The 21,657-nt window shown below is 41.6% G+C and overlaps 1 protein-coding gene across 1 annotated transcript in view; it reads right to left on the bottom strand.

Moving 5' to 3' along the window:
- The window catches only part of LOC122798301 (lysine--tRNA ligase-like), a 394,521-nt gene that overhangs the window by 165,056 nt on the left and 207,808 nt on the right, over nucleotides 1-21,657 (bottom strand). Inside the window, exon 9 of the mRNA XM_044067128.1 lies at nucleotides 21,283-21,456. Within this exon, the coding sequence (XP_043923063.1) occupies nucleotides 21,283-21,456 (174 nt within the window). The remainder of the gene's footprint in view (nucleotides 1-21,282; nucleotides 21,457-21,657) is intronic.

Genomic DNA, 21,657 nt, shown 5'->3' with positions numbered 1-21,657 from the left:
ACTGCGCTTCATGGCGCACTGAGTCTGTACTAGGTGTCAGGTTTGCAGTGGGCTGCAGTGGCTGAGCTGTCATCTAGGATCCCTTCCTAAGATGGGTGAGCCAGTGGCAGCCACACATTCCCACCATCCCTAGCGAGGTACTTAGGTTACTAATTACAGTTGGGTCAGCTGGGTCACCACCAGGAGTTTATACTTGTGTACTACAAAACCAAGTAGAATGGATAATTGCTGTAGCCGGGGCTTTCCCTGCAAAAATAGTTCCAATATGTGAATTAGTAGTCTGCCAGATTTATATCAAGGAGTGGATAAATAGATTGAATTTGTTGGAGGGCATGCTAGATTTATGGCAGAGTGGATGGTTAATGACACCATCTCTAGGATTCAGAATGTACCTCACAGTGGGGGGTAAGGGCTGCAGCCAAAATGGACTGTTTCCATTACTGGGCAAAATGCAATTTAGAGACATGTTAGCGAAGTGAAGAAAGACCTCATTATTGGCTAATTTAAATGTCTCTGAACTGCCTGTAGTTACAGTAAGTGCAGGTCAGTACTTGCCTGCTGTAGGCAGCTCAGGTGGACCATTCATCATGCTGAAACAGGCACCTCCTTTCACTCCCCACACACATGCACATTTTCAAACACACACACTGACATACCTCTTACCTGCCCCTTAGTTGACAGAACATGCTGATATATCTTCTTACTTTTGTCCTTGCCCTCATACATCACAGATCCTTATAGTCAGTCAGTAATGCCAGACATTAGAGTTTCATTATTATTATTGTTGGTAAAGTGCATTGAGATACTAGACCCGTTACTCCTATTTTTTAAGTGAGACCAAGTAATAGTTTAAAATTTCTCCCTACTGCCATCTAGTGTTCTTCCCACCTTTGTCCTCACCTGAAGCTTTAGCACAGCAGTAGACATGTATGGCAGTCCCTACTCTCACACAGACACAACCCCACCACTGTCAATGTCTCTGATTTTATAGAATATTCCTGATGTTGCTTCTTATATGTGCCCTGCCCTGCCCTTTTTATCCCAAAGACCGCTGCAGTCAGTGAATAATGCCAGACATTAGAGTTTTATACTTTTTATAGTGTAGAAAGTGGACTGTAACACACATTTTCGTCAGTTCATAGGTTCATAGGTTCATAGGTAGGTACTAGGCTATCTGCCCGAAGGCATTTATAAGCCTAGCCAGAATGTATTGGCTTTTGCCGCCCCCTTAGTTTAGTTCCCTGTGCCTCTGTCCAGAAGAGCCACTGAAGTGATCCCCAGTGTAAACTTTCTGTTTCCCATCCACTCATCAAGGTTTTTCTTGAAGAGTGTTAGCAAGGAGCTCTGCCTAATGTAGATTGGAATCTTGTTCCAAAGCATGGGAAATCTCTGGGACAGGAATCTATCCCTCCAGCACATCCTATTTATTGTTGTGGTGAGGTTTAGATCCCTAGAGCATGTGGCTTGAGGGGATATGGCTTTCTTTAGGTGGAGCATGTCCATGAATTCTGGATAGGGCATGGCCTTGTATGTCAGGCAGAGATCACCTCTGAGTAAGCGGTATGCAACCGTGTACAGCTGGAGTTTCTTCAGTCGAGCTGTGTAGGGCATCTGTTTGAGGCCAGTGATCCTCTTGGTGAGGTACTTCTGTGGTCTTTCCAGCTGTTGCAGGTGTCTTGTAAGGTACATCCCAAATGGGGCATTGTACTCTATGATGGGTCTGATGAGTGATGAGTAGAGGGGCACAATGGCTTCTTTTGATCTGGATGCGAACCCTTTTGTGATTAGGTGGGCCACATAGAAGGATTTTCTAACCACTTTGGCAATGTGATTATCAAAGGAGAGATTACTACCCACTTGGGTCCCCAGATCCCTTATTACGTCTTCCATATTTAGGAGACTACCACCTATGTGGTAGTTTGTGGGTAATTTGTTTTTTCCAAAGGGGATGACTGTGCACTTTTTGGCATTTAGTTTGAGGCCATGATTTTGACACCAGGTATCTGTCTCAGTGAGACCCTTTTGGAGGATGTCTGTGTTAGCCGGGGAGTCAGTTATAGCCCCTAGTTTGCAGTTGTCTGGGAACTTGGTCAGCCATAGTCCTCCTGTGCTTGCCTGTACCTCTGAGAAGTATATGCTGAACAAGAGTGGTCCTAGGACTGAGCCCTGGGGAACGCCACTTGTAACCGGTTTAAAGTCGGACCTAGCTCTCGCAACTCCCACCATGTGAGTTCTGTCCGTGAGCCAGTTGGCAACCCATCTTGTGACGCAGGGGTTTATGTTCAGGCTAGTGAACTTGTCTATAATACCAGAATGGGGAATGGTGTTGAAGGCCTTTGCGAGGTTTAAGTAGGCTGTGTATACCACCTTTCCCTCATCTATAGCCTTGGTAACTGTCTCATAGAAGTCCACCAGGTTCAGGAGGCATGATCTACCCTTAACAAAGCTGAACTGGGTACGGTCAAGTGTTTGGAGGTTCCAATGTCTACGTTAATGAGTTCCATGATGATGCACTCCATAGCCTTGCAGACTAAGCTAGTCAGGCTTATAGGGCAATAGTTCCTGGGGTCTGTTGTGGCTCCACCATCGTGGAGTGGAATAAAAGTTGCTGTGTGCCACTCTATGGATATGTAGCCTGTGGAGAGGCTGAGTTTGAACAGTGTGTTTAGGTGAGGAGTTAGTTCGTCCTTGAGCTCGTGTAGGACGCAGCCTGGGACACCGTCCAGTCCCATTGATGCTGTGTTTTTGGCTTTGGAGAGGGCTGTTTTAACCTGAGTGTCTGTGATTTCAGGGACTCTACATTCTTCTGGTATGGTTATGGGCCCTTTTGGGAGTGAAGTTTGCACTGAACCTGTCTGCCAGGATGCTGGCGATATCGGTCAGTTCAGTGTATTTTGTGCAATTCTGCACTAACTCCGAGCAGATCTGAGCATTGCCACTTAGATTCTTGACATAGCTAAAGAATGCCTTGTGGTTATCTTTGGAGTCCTTGGCAATTTTTCTTTCGAAGCTCGCTTTGGATGATTTTATGAGGGATTGTAGTTTCTTGCTGATACTGATCAGGGATGTCTTCCCTTCTTGGGATTTTACTCTTTTCTGTACTAGTTTCCTCCTTCTTTTGTATAGCTTGTTTATGGCAGGGCTCCACCAGACTGGTTTCCTTTTCTTGGAGGAGTGAGTCTTGGTTTTGCTTGGGATAGCATGATCCATGCATTCTTGAAAGTGTCCATAGAATGCATTAGTAAAGGATTTTGCAGCTTGGACAGCGTTATCCTTTAGCATAGGGGCTTTGAAACTTTCCACCTCGGTCTTAAGTAACATGAAGTTTGCTTTTGAAAAGTTTTCCACAGTGGTTTCCTTGTCTGGGGGTGAGGGGTGGATGTGGATATCCAAAGTGATTTGTTTATTGTCAGATCTAACCAGCGAGGGGTTGACCTCCAGTGTGGGACACCGGTTGCCCATGTTGGTGATGACCAGGTCTAATATGTTGTCACCTCTGGTGGGATTGTTGACCAGTTGATCCAGGGCATTTGAGTTTATAAATTCCAGAAAATGTTGGACAAGGGAGTCAGTACTTGAGTAGATCTCCCAGTTAATGTCTGGGTAATTGAAATCGCCCAATATTAGGGTGCTTGGTAGGACTTTTATGTTTCTCAGTGTTTCCAGAAATGTGGAATGGGGGTCCTTGGACATGGTGGGTGATCTGTAGCACACTACAATTTGAATTGCAGTTTTGCCCATTGTTAGTTGCACGTGGATGATGTCTGAAGCATCGTGATGTGCCACTAACCTGGAGGTGTGGGTATCCTTGATGAATATGGATATGCCCCCGCCTTTTGTAGTTCGGTCCGGGTTCTATGGCCGAAATGTATGGTATGAGTTGTAGCTTGGTAGTGCTGGTGTGCTCCCTGGAGCCTTAAACCAGGTTTCTGTTACTGCACATATATCGGTTTTCTCCATACTGAGGAGTGCCTCGAGTGTGTACATTTTGAGGTTTAGACTTCTGGCATTGAGTAGCATTACCCTCAGTTTTTTGTTACTTGTGCTGTTTACGGTGGTGGGTTTGGCTTTTGAGCCTTGCCTAAAAAAGGCACTATGGGGGTGGCAAGAGCCTTGGCCAGTATTCAAAAGCCTAAGGGTGACAGGTGCAAGCCGTCTCTAGTGAAGCAGAGTGGCTTGTCAAGTATGTCATCCCAGGTGGACAGACACTGGATCCCCTTTGAATGACACCAGAAACTTAGCCAGTTGTTGAAATTGATCATTGTTTCTGTATACTGTGGTATACTTCTAGGTGAGGGCATGATGCTACTCAGGGTCAGGGTCATACCGGCCTTGGCTACGTGATCAGAGAGCTCTTCCATGTCTCTTTTCATGTAGTCCAGGGAGGTATGGCTCAGGTCATTCACACTAACATAGACAATGACAAAGTCATATTTGTACTTGTTCTGGAGTGACCTGTGTGGAGTGCTTGTGTTATGTTGTGGATCCTGACACCCGACAGGCAGCTAACAGTAACCTTCTCCTTATTCAGCCTAGTGAGTGCTTCGTCAGTGTGCCTGACTATACAGTCACCTATTACTTGTATGTTGGGTATGTTATTTTGCCTTAAGGGCTGTGATTGCATGGCACACTGGTTTTGGGAAGTATGTGTTTCATGGTTTGTGTTGGGGGGTGGAGGTTGCTTGGATGTCTGCTTTGGAGGTCTCTGTTGCTTTTGCAGATTTTTATTGAGAGCCTCTGAGTATGTTTTCATGCATTTATGTGCGTTTTTTGCCAGTGTTGGTTTAATGGGTCTATGTGAGACTGGTGGTGTGATGCAAGTATTTCCCTTCTCCTCTTGACTGTCTGATCCAGTCTTGGCTTGGGAGAGCTTAGCCTCCAGTTTGTATAATTGCATCTCTCGCATGTATTAGTGTTTGGTGGTAGGAGGAGAGGGTTGTCTGTGTACATGAGGCAGTTGTAACATTGCCTCAAAATGCCCAGATTCACCAGTTGGACTGGAGAGTACACCTGAAACTGCCCTTTGGACATGCATGGATGGGTACAGTGAACTGTTTTACTGAATGGCTGGAAAGGTTGAATAGAGAGCCTTGTCCTTCTGTACATTATAGGGGGGGTCTAGTGCTAGGGTTTATAAGTGCATGCTATGAGTTTTGAGCAAGTGCTGGGCTGAGAAATGAATGGCTTGAGTGCTTAAGTTGAAAGTTTGTCTAGTTCTAAGGGAAAATTGAAGCGGAGACTTTGTGGAGCCGGGAATAGTTATACCCTAGCTAACCGGCGCTGCCCAGCACGCAAAACAGGTCAAATGCGGTTTTTATAGCAGGGAAATGAAAGAGATAGAAATTAGCCTAAAATAGCCAATAAACTACTAGTTTCTGGGCTGAAACCACTCCTCCAGGGACAGATAGGCTGCTCAAAGCTCCCCTCTCACACAGGTGAACAGAGAAACTTCCTTCTATCCAAGTAAGGTATGGGCAAACACAGAGATTTGTAACACAGCCCTGAATTCAGCAATAACCTGAAAACTGGACTATACTAGTTTAGAAAGGCGGGAAACAAATATATATATATATTTATATATATATATATATATATTTATATATATATATATATATATATATATATATATATATATATATATATATATTTTTTTTTTTTTTAGAAAATATAGCAGATATGATCAAAAACACTTTAAATGCACAGAAAAGGATACTTATTGTTATATATCTCAGATCAGATTTGTCAATGCCCCCAGTAATAAAGTAGGTAGAAACACAAATACAGTAAAAGCAGATGAATAAAGTGGAATTTTTTTGTTATATATAAAACAATAGAAAACAAACAAACTGATTTAAACAAGTTACCCAATTAACCAGAAAAAAGCTCAAAACTGAGCCCTGTTCCAGCAGTCTTCAATCAGATAAGCTCTAACTGCACACTCCTGCCTCTAGGGTGCAGGGGAACCTTCTCCAAAAAAAGATGGCCTGGATCAGTGCTCAAGTTATACAAACAAAGCTAGATTCAGCAGGCCTGAATCTGGGCTATGCTACAACCACAAGGCACATCAATTTCAGAAAGAAACAGTTCAAATAAGCAGGCACAATAAGCCTGTGACCAGAAATTCCCAGCTTAGAAGGGCAGAATCCATCCTCTCCTCCCACAAGAGTGCAGACCATAAACTTTCTTAATGTAGAATAACTGGCCTGAAGCCCAAGTGCTTAAATCAGAACTAATACACTTTATGAATAGCAGACACTGAGCCTTCAATCAGCAATTCCCAGCTTAGAAGGATGTAAGCTACCTGTTCTGCCACAACAGTGCAGACCACAAACCTTCTTAATGTAAAACAACCAGTATGAAGCCCAAGTGCTTAAACCAAAAGACTTAGAATAACAGTTACAATTTAATCAGGCTACTACCAAGCAGTAATAAATGCAGCAGAATAAATAAAACTGAGTACTTTTAAGAAGAGGCAAAAGCAAAAAAAGTAGGAGGAGACACAAATACAGTAAAAGCAGATGAATAAAGTGCAATTTTTTTTTGTTAGTAAAGTGCAAGGAGAGAGGAAGGAAGAACCTAAGTGTGTTGGTTCATAGGTTCATAGGTTGATACTAGGCTATCTGCACTAGGGCATTTATAAGCCTAGCCAGAGTGTGTTTGGCTTTCGCCACCCTTTTAGATTAGTTGACTGTGCCTCTGTATAGTAGGTCACAGAAGATAGCCCTTTTAAGGTTAGTTTACTGTGCTTCTGTCTAGTAGGGCCACAGAAGAGATCCCAGGGGTAAACCTATGATCTCCCATCCACTCGTCAAGATTTCTCTTGAAGAGGGTCATTGAGGGGCTCTGCCTAACATGGATTGGGATTTTGTTCCAGAGTGAGGGGAGCCTCTGGGATATGAATCTGTCCCTCCAGCATGTCCTATTTATTTCTGTGCTGAGGTTTAAGTCCCAGGAGCATGTAGCTCTAAGGGATTTGGATTTCCTGAGGTGGAGCATGTCCATTAATTCTGGGTTGGACATGGTTTTATACGTCAGGCACAGATCGCCTCTGAGTAGGCGGTAAGCAACTGAGTAGAGCTGGAGTTTCTTTAGCCTAACTGCGTAGGGCATCTGTTTGAGTCCCTTGGTCCTCTTGGTGAGGTACTTTTGGGGTCTTTCCAGTTGCTGTAGGTGTCGGGTAAGGTACATCTCAAATGGGGCATTGTATTCAATTATGGGCCTGATGAGTGATGAGTAGAGGGGCATAATGACCTCTCTTGATCTAGATGTGAACCCTTTCGTGATAAGTTGGGCTATATAGAAGGTCTTTCTAACCACTTTGGCAACGTGATTGTCAAAGGAGAGATTGCAATCTACTTGGGTCCCCAAATCCCTAATTACTTCTTCCATACTTAATGGATTACCACCTATGTGGTAATTTGTGGGCACTTTGTTTTTCCCAAAGGGGATGACTATGCACTTTTTGGCATTTAGCTTTAGGCCATGGCTCTGGCACCAGTTATCTGTTTCTGTGAGACCCTTTTGGAGGATACTTGTGTCAGTCGGCGAGTCGATTATGGCACCCAGTTTGCAGTCATCTGCGAACTTGGTCAGCCATAGTCCTCCCATGTTAGCCTGTACCTCAGAGAAATATATACTGAACAAGAGAGGTCCCAGGACTGAGCCTTGTGGGACGCCATTTGTAACTGGTTTAGAGTCTGACATGGCACCTGCAATTCTGACCATGTGGGTTCTATCCCTGAGCCAGTTTGCAACCCATCTTGTGACATAGGGGTTGATATTTAAGCTGGTGAGCTTATTTATGATGCCCGAGTGGGGTATTGTGTCGAAGGCTTTTGCGAGGTCCAGGTAGGCTGTGTGGACTACCTTCCCTTCATTTATGGCCTTGGTGACTGTTTCAAAGAAGTCAACCAGGTTCAAGAGGCAAGATCTGCCCTTAACAAAGCTGAATTGGGTAGGACCCAGAGTTTGGAGGTTCCCAAAGTCTTTGTTTATGAGTTCCATGATGATACGCTCCATAGCTTTGCAGACCAGGTTAGTCAGGCTTATAGGGCGATAGTTTCTGGGGCCCATTGTGGCACCACCTTTGTGGAGTGGGACCACTGTTGCTGTACGCCATTCCTTGGGTACATATCCTGTAGTAAGGCTGAGATTGAACAGTGACTTTATGTGAGGGTCCAGTTCTTCTTGGAGCTTGTGTAAGATGCAGCCTGGGACACCGTCTGCTCCCATTGATGCTGTGTTTTTTGCTTTGGAGAGGGCAGCTCTCACCTGTGCATCTGTGATGTCAGGGAGGCTACACTCTGTTGGGATAGACATTTGCTCTTTTGGGGGAAGGGGGGGAGAAGTTTGCACTGAACCTGTCTGCCAGGATGTTGGCAATGTCTGTGGGTTCAGTGTATTTTTTGTCATTTTGCACTAACTCAGAGCATATCTGGGAGTTGCCACCCAGGTTCCTGACATAACTAAAGAAGGCCTTGTGATTATCTTTAGCATCTTGTGCAATTTTTCTTTCGAAGCTGGCCTTAGATGATTTTATGAGGGATTGTAGTTTCTTGCTAGTACTGATCAGAGATGCCTTCCCTTTTTGGATTTTGCTCTATCATGTAGTAGCTTCCTCCTTCTGTTGTATAGCTTATTTATGGCTGGGGTCCACCAGACAGGTCTCCTGCCTTTGGAGGAGTGTGTCTTGGTTTTATTTGGGATAGCATGATCCATGCATTCCTGTAGGTGTCCATAGAATGCGTTTGTAAAGGATTCTGCGGTTTGGGCCTTATTTTCCACTGGCCCGGGGGCTTTGAAGGATTCCACCTCGGTTTTGAGAAGTGTGAAGTTTTTTTTCAGAAGTTCTTCACCGTGGTTTCCTTGGCTGGGGGTGGGGACAGGATATGGATGTCCAGTGAGATTAATTTATGGTCAGATCTTACCAATGAGGGGTATACCTCTGGTATGGAACATAGAGTCCCCATGTTGGTGATGATCAGGTCCAATATGTTTCCCCTCTTGTGGGAGTGGTGACCAGTTGTTCCATAGCATTTGAGTTTATAAATTCTAGGAACCATTGGGTGAGGGTGTTGGGGCCTTCTCAAGTCTTCTCTCTGTATTAAGTAGAGTGAACACTAGACTCAGAATATGATCTCACTGTACTCGGTTAAGTGAGCAAATGAGATGGACCCAGGAGGAGTGTTCAAATATAGACTTACAGGAGGGACGGGCAATTCTAGAGCCTCCAAAACTAACACCAACACAAGAACAGGGAGGGTGGGTAGGGAACTAACTGCATTGAGACACACATCTCACTATTCAATGAAGCAATTAGGTAACAGAAAAAATGAAATACAGTACTTTTAAAACTGCAAGTATGTACTTAACAGAAGACTAAAATACAAAACTGCAAGTTTGCACTTAACTTCAGCTTCTAATGCAGGTGATTGTAGCCAACCAAGTTAATACAGAGTTAAGGGTCTGGCTTAACAAGACACTTTCTGTGCGAAAAATGCAAGATTAGAAATTCCTGCACTGTTTTACTTTCACTTTTTTAAAGAGATAAGGTAATATGTAAGAGTAAGGATGTTAAGGCTGTGGGTGGCCATAATAGTTCCCTACAACAGGTATGATGGAGGGTTGTCAACATTATACTCCTTGCAGGGATAAAACACGTGACATTAGGGAAGACAGATGCACCACAGAAGGAGGGCAAACAAGACATAAGCAGCTGACAGAGGTTAAAGAGTTTTTGGTGGCACTTGCCAGCCAGGGAGATTGCACCCTCATACTTAGGGGTGGCTTGCATGTGGGGGAAGGCCTGGAACTAGTCATCTGTGTGTTAGTAGGGGAAACATCAGGCTAATAATGTCCACATCACTGAAATACTGAGAAGAAGGATTGACCAAGGGCCACCTGCATATCTGTCCCTCCAGGCACGTCTGGTCTGCAAATGTAACATCCTGTTGTGTTTTGGACCTAGTTATCCATTTGTTCAGTTTTTGAACACTACATTACATCTGCCTTGTGAACTACATCTCTTAAACTGTAAATGTTTTCTTTTCTCGCTTTCTGGTGTATTAGTATTGTTCTACATCATGGTGAAAGAGTCAAGAGTTTGTTGATTGATGTCTCCTCTATTTATGATTGTGATATTATCATTTGAAAACAAAATCTTAAACACAACATAATGAATCTACAACCCACCACCACAGATCAAAGATTATTTTTTGCAGTAGGACAAGCCATATACTTTCATAGTTTCATAGTTTCATAGTAGTGTACTAGGCTATATGGGCACGGGGTTTTAAAGCCAGCCCCAACACAGTGATGTGGGCTTTACGCCATACTATACTAGTAGTGACCTGCTCTAGAGTGAACACATAAAACCCCATTATTTAGTCTAGTAGTATAACCTAGTAGTAGGTCTGAGGTACTCACGAGGTAAACTCTGCATCCCCCATCCATGATCCAAATTTTCTTGAACAGTGCCAACTCAGGTGGCTCTGTCTTTTGTGAACACTGTAATGTCATATCCTATCCCTCATCCAGCCCTCAGTATGTGAATTTCCAGGCTCCCATCATTCCTTAGCCCAGGTTGTGCAGAGGTTGAAATCCTTAGCTCGTGTGGGATTGATGGATGAGTTGGATGATGCCTTGAGTGTATCTCAACTCATGGGGTATGACCCTGCTGTATGCTCTGAGCAGGCGGTATGGCTGGTTTTATTACCCTAGAGAAGGGCAGATCCACTTTTAATAGCTGGATTGGATAAGGCACTTTTCTTGGTGTGAGGTACTTGAGATACATCCCAGTTGCTGTCTTTCCAGTTGCCATTTGGGCCAGATGAGGTGGAATACAAGCAGGTATGCATACATCGGATGATGGAGGGACATGAGCTGAGGGTATAATATGATCCCTCCTGAGTCTTGATGAGAATCCTGGCATGATGAGATGTAGGCTAGGTAGAAATGATTTCTGATTCCCCAGGTCTGGTCTGTTGTCTCTGTCGACTATCGGGTTGAGTCTTGTCCCCCAGGATAGTTGTTTCTGACTTTGTTTGGGTTTGTGGGATAGTTTTTCCATTTCAGGGTTTTTCTTTTCAGATTTGGCTACATTTTTTTTTTTTTTTTGAGGCAGGGGTTACCAGTTTCAGTGAGACCTTTCTGTGGTATGTTTGTGTCTGTAGGTGGTGTGTGTGTTTGCCAGTTTGCATCCTTCCTGAGTTTGCCTTCCACTGCAAACTTTGTCAGCTGTTTGGAGTCACCTTTGAAAATTTGTGCCAATTGAAATGACTACAGAGATAGCCACTTAGGAGAGGTGTGCTTTAACACTTTGCTCGTAATTTTGTGACATATTCTTTAATCAATTTCTACCATTATTTTCATTTTTTTCTTGTAGCTTGTTGCTATTTATCTTTAGATTTATGGGTCAAAGTTTTTTTAGCCAGCCTTGTAATAGATGCCAGAGTGTAGTATTAGTCAAAAGGTAGACAAGTGCATTAGATGTTGAGTCTAACTGTGGTCACAGGTCGTCGGCAGGTTTTACAAACCAGTCAGAAGTCAATCAAGCCTTTTGAGAAGGATCACTGGCTGGGATCCGGGTCCATGAGAGGCCCAATGTCGCCATGATGTATGTACCATGTCCCTTTTACCCATTTATGGTCACCTGGTAGAGTTACTGGGTCTGGCAGTCACTGTTGCTCAATCTTGTAGTTCAGGTACCATGATTGTGAGTTCCATAATGGATAGCCTGTTCTGAGGCTAATGCTGTTCATCAGTGTTAAGGCCAGATTAGTTCGACCAAGCTCGGGAGTTTTTCTTAGTTTTTTTGTCTTGGATACCATCGGGTCCCATAGATGCTGTTGGTGTGTTTGTTGAGGTTGGTTTTGCTGTGTGGATTAGTGTACTTGATCTTTAGTTCTGAGTCTTCAATTCTGGATGAATGATGGAGAGCAGGAGTTGGCAATTTGCACTTTTGCTATGAACAGATTTAGAAGAATGTCAGTAGTGAATTTATGCCAGAATATCTGCAAGAAGAGTAGGAATATCTGAAGGCTTTGTGATTGGATTGTTATCCTTCAAAGAATCAAGGATTTGGTTTGGTTGGTAAGTTTTTATGCTTTTTTTTTAATGTGCTTTGTGTTGAGCCTTTTTATTTTTCCGTAGTTTTTACTTGTGCTGATCAGGAAGCCTTTTTTGGGAGTTGTTAGCTCTGGTCCACAGCTTCGGCGTTTGTTTCAGTTGTTGGATTTGGCTCTTTCCTGCAGCAGCTTTTTGTTTCCCTTAGTGGTCCATGTCTTGGTTTTAGTTATTGGCTTGGGGTTTTTCCTGGGGATGTTGTCAGTAGATTTTAGGGGATGAAGGATGAAGTTTTTTTGAAGATGGTTTCCATTGACCCAGTAGTTTGAAGGATATCATTTCCGAGGGATGTGGGGGTGTTGGTGGCATTAGAGGTTTTTCACTGTAGTCTTTTCTCTGGGGGTGGGGCTTATTATCAGGTTTTGAGCATTTTTTTTATGATCACATCAACGTGATGGAGTTTATATCCATCTCTTGGAGCATTTGGACCCCACCTTAGTTCCATAGCATTTGAGTTTATGAATTCCAGGATGACCAGTTAGTGTGGTATTATTGCTCCCATGTGGAAGGGTGATTGGAATATATCTTCAGGGCAGGGGATGGTAGCCAGGAATGTGTCATATCCAGGAGTCTTTTCAGGATGAAAGGAAGGATTGTGACCAGGTTGGGATTGGCATTCATTTCCAAAGTTGTGGTGTAGTTTGGGGGCAGTGATCTAAACAGTGATATTTTGAATGGTATAACATTTGGTGGGTCGAGAGTGTTAATGGTGTGGTGACAATGGACACTCCACTTTTGGAGGGTTCTGTGACTTTCCCTGGGTTGACGTATGCCCTGATGTATAGCCAGCAAGTGCCAGAGTATTTTTAGGAGTGGAGGCAGTGGTTTCAGGATAGAGCCAGGTTTGTGGTTTTCCTGGAACTTGAGGATCAGCCCCCTCCTTGGTGTTGTCGTTGTGGGTGTGGAGATCTGGCATCTCAGAAGAATTTTTTTTATTTTGTATTACTACTATATTTCCCTGAGTGGGTTTAAAAAGGTTATTTTTGGGTTTTTTGTTTTTTTAGTTTTATATGGTTTGATTGTTGGTTGAGCATTATTCATTCTTTTTTGTCCAGTGTTGGTCCAGCAGTCTCATCATTGGCTGACAGCCATTGACAAAAAGATCAGCACCAGCCGGCAAGCAAGTTGAGCCCACTGATCACAGGAGGCTGACATGTCTTGGTCAGCTTAGGCTGAGGTTCAGATGCGGGTCATTCCTAGACAGACCCAGGATTCCTAGGATGATCGGAGAGCCAGTGATGGCGACTGAAGTGGGCTGCCCAGCCAGTCTGCTGATATATCTCTCTTTTGGATGATGTTGGATCATTCTGGGTCAACATTTGGAGCAGAGTGAGGACGTTTGTCTTGGAGTGGAGTGTCTTGAGTCAGGGCTCAGCTTGCCGATACCCTCTCTCAGGGGCTCAGCCTGAGTTTCTAGCCATCGTGGGCATCTCAGACTTAGTCACCTATTGGCTACCCCTTGTAGATTATAACGGAATAGTTGCTGTGAATAGGTGGACACACCTGTTGTCATAGGTACATGTGTTTTGTGTAACATTTTGTGGGATGTTTTTCAGGTGTTTATTTGGAGCTGTTAATTGTGGGGAGTTCCAGTGTAACTATAGGTGGATGTCTTTAGTAATGGGTATGTGTAGGCTTTATTGTGTTTGTGGGGTTTATGTTGTATTTACGTGCCTTTGGGGGGTATCTCTTCCCTGTGTTGTGTTGTGTGGGAGAGTTGCATTATGTCTTTGTGTATGCAAGTGTATGGTTTTGCTGGAGGTTTAAGTAGTTGTCTGAGTTGGTTTTGTTTTTGTTTGTGCAGTGTTTTCACAGAGGTAACATTGCTAGTGGATGGAGGCATTCCCCAGCTGGTCTTCTGATAGGCAAGCATGGCTACAGACGCCATACTTAACCAGAGTTTTGCCTGTAGTGTGGCTGGACTTTGGAGTGACACAAGTATATTTGTTTTAAGTGAGTGGCCTTTAAGAATATTTTTTATTGTACAATGTTAGGGGGCAATTACCCTCCCCCAACATATATATATATAGTAACATATTGGTTGCACAACAATGGGAAAAGGAAAAACTTTTCAAAACATTAAACACTTACAGAGTCATCTCTCACAAGCAATGGGTCCACCATTCTTACATATTATCTGTATAAACTGTAATAGATAGCAAATGTGAGCAGTTGTGATCTGGCAATTAGAACCTCACCAGCCAATTAATGCTTTTCACCCCAGCATACATCTCTACTAAAACACCACTATTCTATATGGTCTCTGCTAACAACACAATAATAAAACAAGTAAACCACATACAATTACTGGGTGTCATCATACATGGCCAGTTGAAATTCGGCCGTTACTTATCACATGTGGCTAAAAACATAATAAAAAACTAAGTACATTATACAGAGTAAAAACTTACCTGACAAACATAGCCAGAAGACATTTAGCCTCTGCTTTTATACTACCAGCTGTCCTGTGTGCTGCTCTAATGTTTACCAAATTTCAACTAATACTGCAAATTACTCTCTATATTCAAAACTATGGAATCATATCCTACTTCCACTGAAATCCATTCAGAGTGCAGACTTATTTAGAACACAAACTTCACCTATCAGCTTAATGGGTCTGCTCCTGTGCATCTCTAGGATAAACGACACTATCATCTTCAGCTTGTCATGTCATCACCCTGTTTATCTTCATTCAGAGTCCTGTGCCCCACAACCAATATTCATCAATACATGAATAGTTTTACTAGCATCTCCCAGGTATATGTACTTTATTTTGTGACAGTGCTCATTCCCTGCCTCTATATTTCTAACACTAACCTTATAATAGCCTTATATGTGATTGTCTCTCAAACTGCTTCACACCCCACCTTCTAACTACAGTATTGACTTTTTCTATTCTACCTAGTTCCTTCCATCACCGTTATTTCTTTACATTTCTAAGCACGGTGTATGATTTATTATCTATCTGACAAACATACCAATACACCTCTTCAAATGCTCAGTGTTCAACATCTACTAATGCGTAAAGTATCTTTTATACTGTTACAGTTGCCTCTGTTTTCATATGAATGTAATCCAATAAGCAAACATATGTTTAATTGTTAATGTATACACTGTAGTGTCTATTCATGTATATTACTGAATGTCTGTTTAAAAATGTTTGTATTATGTTGGAACTTTTCTCCCGGGCTTCTGCTGAAAAGGGTTTTGACTAAACCCAGTTGGACAAATCCAGTAAACAAAAGCAAAATAAAAATAAAAGTAAAATTGGTCATTAATTACATGTAGGGTAACCAGTGATGAATGACTGAACTTCATGGTTTAATTGTAATATCTATCAATACTTTCTTTGTAAATCAGTTTGTATCCTATGAAATTCTGTCAAGGTACAACTTTTTATATATAATACAGAAATAGAAGTATATTTTATTCTTCTTACTCAAATACTGTTTATGTAAAATAAGTTGTTTTTCTTGTCATGTTAGATTGTGCAAAAATAAGCAAGCACTGTATTATGGTCTGTGGGCTGCTGTTTTACACCTCTTATTTTATGTATGTGTACAGTAAACTGTCAAGGGAGGGCCCTTATCATTTAAGAGATCACAGTGAGAAATTAATGTTCACCAGCAGGATAGCCTGGAAATTTACTCCATAGCATATAGTTTACATGGATTACATCACAGACTATTTTACATAGATTACATCACAGACTATTTTGCAGGGATAACATCTAAGACCTTGCACTCATCATATTGTTTTACTCTCAAAAGTTAGAATCATTTTGGTTATTGCATTGGACCCAGTTTCCTGACCACGTGAAGGCATGTGGCTGTGATGCTCAATCATTCCTTTAAAACTGCTGGGTTTCCACGGGTCTGACAAGAATTTTGCTGGTACATTTGCATATCTCTTTCCTTTTACAGCAGACTGGTAGCGACCTTTCTCTGGTAGTTCCATGTCTAACAGATCACAAGTTGGATGCTGTTCCTTTTTGGAATCTGCTGTTCTCACTGACTCACACTCTTTCAATATTTGATAACAGTCTGTGGCTACACTGTTAGGACAGTAACATACTATTTTGTGAGGATGGTGCTATCGCTTGGTGCACATACTAACCCCAGTACTTCACATACTGAAGTGCTGCCCTCAAAGACAATTTCCATCTGTTTGAAAACCTCTGAAAACACCCTTCAGCTCAACTCCTTCAAGTATAAAGCAGTCAGGTTTGTGTCCTGGATTCTTAGCCCAAGTAGAAATATTTTTATAAGGTTTATCACCCCTTTTTGGAACTTAAACCCCTCTGCTTTCCTGCATCTGGTACTTGGGATTGCTACTGCATATATGGTAGACATATAGTACACTACAAGAAAACCTGAGATTTTACAAGAAACACATATCAGATGAAGAGTTTTACCCACAAGTATAAAAGTCCTGTATTACATTGCCAATGTGAATATCTTTCAGAATTTTGTATGCAAATTGAGTTTTACTTGGTGTGGTAAAGAAGGATATAGACAGGCTGTTTTTGCAGTTGTATACTGAATTATGTGAGTGCAACTGAATTGTGTCAGTTTTTGTTTCCTACTTTCAAGTGTACCCTAAGAATGGTTCTTTGGGGTCTTAAAACCATGTAAGAATGAACAGATCAGAAGAAATGAATGAAAAAGCTGCTGCTGAATCTAATGTGGATGTGTTTTATGGTTATGCAGAATACTAAATGTAGCTGGGTGACAGTTTGTCTGTATGTTTGTTGGGGGGCACAGAATTGTATATGAGCAGCAGAGTGTGGACCTTTCAATATAAACACTTGCCAGTAAAATTACAGTTTGGTGGACACCAGCTGTTCTTATCCTAGAAGTGAAAAAATTAGTAAGGCAAAAACATTTATGGGAAGTGGACCGTGTAGCAAATTCTCAGGCAGCATTGCATGATTCTGGTGTAGTTTAAATATTAATTACTATTTCAGGCACTCAGGCTATCATATGCAAGAATGTTTTACCAGAAATTATTTATGTATTTCTTACTAAAGATCCTAATCAAACCAGTTAAAGCAGTGCATTAGGACATGGTGCATATGGGACCTTCACTGTGATTGTCAGTGAGACATTTTGGGAATCCCTTTTCTGTAATCCATATGCATAACTGCTGCAGTCTTTCACAGCAAAGAACCTGCAGATGTTTCTTGTCAGAGACTCTTCTTGTGGAAGATGAAAGCCTGAGCAATTTCTTTAATTTGGACGGTATATACGCTAGAACATGTTCAGTTGTTAATTGATTAGTTATTTAATGTGCTTATGTGTGTATTTATTTGATTTGCTGTCCATATAAAAGACCACCGAGCCAAAAACCTTTAGTCAGGAAGATCTGAGGAATTATCATAATTGGCATACTCTGTACACAAAAAGTAAGAAAGAATGAAAGAATGAATGGATGAATGTACAAATGTGTGAATGAATGAAAACAGAGTAAGACACAGTTCATTTGTGGGGGAATTTTTCTAAGAGATTTTTAAATAGTCCATTTTATATACAAATTTTATTGTAAACCTCATCCACAAATTAACTTACATAACATGTACCATAAGTCTTAAGTGCAGTAAACAAAACTTAGAAACTGACCAAGATATTATATTAGTTCCATTAAAAATAAATGTTTTAATACATTTTAACAAATATATTATACTTGTATGTGGCTCAAAGTAAGATTTAATTAGCTAAATCAAAATTTTTTTTATGATAAGAAATAGATTTTAAATAATTCATAAACTTGTTTTTTTTTTTAATATGGAGTGGTAACTTATCCCTATAAACAAGAATGACAGTCTCAGCTCCATGGTGCAGACGACGCATTTTTCCTACTAAGAACAAGTAAGGAAGGGATCAGGCTGAGAGGACTGGAATTAGAGGTCAAAGTTAGCTTGCCCATCCTGTGAGAAGGAAAGTAGCTGTGGTTCACCTCTTGGGTGATGCATAAAACAGCACTACAATGGATGAGAGTAAAACAGCGCATACTGTATAGCTTGACCTGGCTAAGGCATTTGCTACAGTACCCCACTCAGGCACTGTTGTCAAGTTCTCTGAGCTAGATGTAAATCCCTACATAACTTGCTGGATTGCTGGCTGGTTCACGGACAGGAACCAAGAAGTCAGGATTGGTAAGACCTCCTCCACCAACAGACCATTCACCAACTGAGTACCCCAGGGCTCCATGCTGGGCCCATTCCTGTATGACATCTACTTCTTGGGAGTCAAGGCTAACCTTCAAGAACTCTGGCTCACCAAGTTTTCAGTTAATTGTAAATTGGGAGCTATTACAGATTCCCCCCAAGAGACTAACATCTTGCAAGTGCTTGCAAGTGGGTTTAGCACAGGCAAATGACTGGTGTCAAAGCCATGGCCTCAAACTTAATGCCAAAACATGGATTATAATGCCCTTTGGGAATCTGTCAACCCAAGTTAACTACTTAATTGATAAAATGCCCCTACAAATTGACCCAGTAGTAAGGTATCTGGGAACATATGTAGACAGGAATCTGGGCTTTGAGCAAGATATGGCTATGATAATAAGCAAATCATTCTATGTTACCCAACTTAAAGGTAAGGGTATGGCATCCATGTCCAAGGAAGTTACAGTATCACTCTACTCAGCCTTCATCAGACCTATCATTGAACACAATCCCCCTTTGGCATATATTTAACCAGACAGTTGCAACATTTGGAGCACCCACAGAAGTTTCCCACTAGGACAATTCAGGGCATGAATATCCTGTTCTACACTGATCACCAAAAGGCTCTGCTCCTGTATTTATTCTCTTACAGGCTGCTGAGAGGGGATCTTTGCCTGGCATACAGGGCTTCCTCATACCCAGACCTGATGGATCTGTTGCACATGTGCAAAACAAACAGCACCAGAAACACTAGGTGTAGAGATCTGTACTTCAACTGTGACATAAACAGAACATGCTGGAGAGACAGATATGTGTCCCAGAGGATCTCTGCACTATGGAACTCCTCATCCATGTAAAAGAGAGTTAATCTCTGACCCTATTCAAATGAAACTTTGAAAATTGGATGCAAAATTGTAAATTATCCTCCAGTCTGGCCGACATGTGCCTTATGGATACAGGCCATGAATAACAAAAAATGTTATACTACATAACAGCTGCTGTACATATCCTTAGTTACCTCAGTACTAAAAGACCCCCCCCTTATAGATGTTCATGATACTCAGGACCCCAATGGTTTGGGTTGCGTGGCTAGGCTTGTAAGAGCCCTATTGGTCGTTAGCCTAGAAACAATATATGAATGTATGAACTACATGTTCCATTCATGAGTATGAGCCCACTGAACTCTCACTACTTTTGCTGTACTCTGTTGCCAAGCAGGCAGCACCATGTGAAGCTCAAGTGAGCCACTATGGGGATTTCTCCACCAAGAAAGGACTTGTGGCTGGCCTGCTCCCTACCACCTGAACCCCACCATATCAGTAATGAATGAACCATATGGTTCCTCCCTATTCTTGGGATGACAGTCTCTTGTATCTGATGGAACAAATGAGCCATCTGGGTGAAGTTGAGGGAGCCACTGGGTAGGTCATAGAGATAGGAGTTTAGATTGCTACTAGATAATAGGCCAGCTAGGACTTCTTTAAGCTTAGCCACTGCAACTCCACTAGTACAGCTAACTTGTTACCCCCCCTAACTGTAAGGGATGGGGGGGCATGGCCTGAGTAAATTTGCAGTTTCCATCCATTTGTCTAACCCTAATATGTTGCAATATAGATACAAGTACCTTTAGCTTGTATTTGTGTAGCTACTATTTTTATAGATATTTATTTATTCATCTACCCAATCTATCCTTTGTTAACTGGGTTAGTCCACTGGGTTAGTGGCCCATTTTCAGTGGAGACGATGAGAAAGTTCCAAATAAAGAAACAAATTGCAGAGTTTATATCAGCTCTACATATATATAGTAGATCAAGCAGGATTGGGTCATTTACATCTTTATAAATCAGGCATAAATCACTCCATATTAGTGTGAAGGAGATAGAAAAAGAGACATTGGCTTATAGATATTGTGCTGAGTAACTTGCAGAACTCATGCCCTATATTTTTTTAGTGAGGAACACTATGATTTTAAGTTGGGTTAGGTGTTTAGGCAGATGAAGGGCACCTTGTATGCAAGTACGGGCCTGCTAAGAAACAAGTAAAGGAGAATGGCGACCTCTGTTGGCTGGGAGGAGATGCCTTTAATAATTACTTGGGTGACGTAGAAAGCTTTCCTAATGACAGAGGATATGTGCTGCTCAAAGAAGAGTTCAAGGGGGTGTGGGAAGGAAAGAGGGGAATTACTGAGCATGACAGTCCCAAAAATGGTCCTACCTGAAGACTGCTTAGTTGTTGGAGCATCTAGTAATGCACCTCCAAATGATCTTGGGTTACTTTTACGAATATAAATAGATAACAGGCTGTATAAATGTGCAAATGTAAAAACTCTTTGAATAATCGAAGTATAAGCAGTGCTAAGTTAAAGAAAAGCTATGTAGTCAGAGAAAGACATTGAACTCTGAAAACGAAGAACTATACATCAGTATTAAATATGAGGGAGGCAGGGTGTGCAGTGTGCAATTTTGATCAGATTTCATGTCATGAATAGATATTGAAAGGGAATGCTATATTACAGAAAAGATTACATGAAGCAAAGCTAGTTCAAAAGTGAGCTTTAGCAAAAAACAAACGAGAAATAATTCTTAAAAGATACAGTAAGTTTAGTTTTAATGACATGAATTCCTTGCTTTTACTGTCTCCTGTTTCAGATGGGACATCAGAAGGTACCTTAAAGCTATATAGTTAATACTGCATGTCAGCTAGCTAGCATTCCTGCTTAGATCTAAATACAGATACAGAAAAGGTAAACATCCTTAAATCATGATTATTACAGTCAAGTAGGGATTTACTTCAAGGCTTCTGGATCTTTTTTTTTTTCCAGTTAAACAATCACATTTACTTTACATATAATGACCTGCTAGTTCCTTGGTACTCACAAATGAGTATCTCCTACTGTGCTCAATTCATTTAAAAGGTATATTACTAAGCAGTGTTTCTTGAGGTGTGACATGCAGAATCCTTTCTATGAAATATACTAGGGCTATCAAACTCACCTTCTGTATCAAGAGTTTCAGCAGCTGGCAGCTTGACACCCAGGACTTTCTCAAGCTCCTTCATCATGTTTATTCTCCTAAATGGAGGTGTGAAGTCAATCTCAACTGCCTTCCCTTCTGGTCCATCGGGGTGGTATGTGATCTTGTTGTCTCCTTTGATATGTTTGACCATACCTAAGATAAATGAAACACACAGCATATCAGCAATACACAAACACCCAACACACCTCAGCAATACACAAAAAACCAACACACAAAACTCAACTCAGGATGCATTTTTATTTGATGGCATCTTATTTAAGAGAGAGACTTTTCAACTGTGACCAGTCCCTTTATATTTGTAGCAAGGAAATAATCATGGCATCTTAAGCCACA

This window comes from Protopterus annectens, chromosome 3.part1, assembly GCF_019279795.1.
Source record: "Protopterus annectens isolate FY-2018-M chromosome 3.part1, PAN1.0, whole genome shotgun sequence".
Lineage (NCBI taxonomy): Eukaryota > Metazoa > Chordata > Ceratodontiformes > Protopteridae > Protopterus > Protopterus annectens.
Note: the sequence above shows the minus strand (reverse complement) of the source record. Positions and strands in the feature narration are given on the sequence as shown.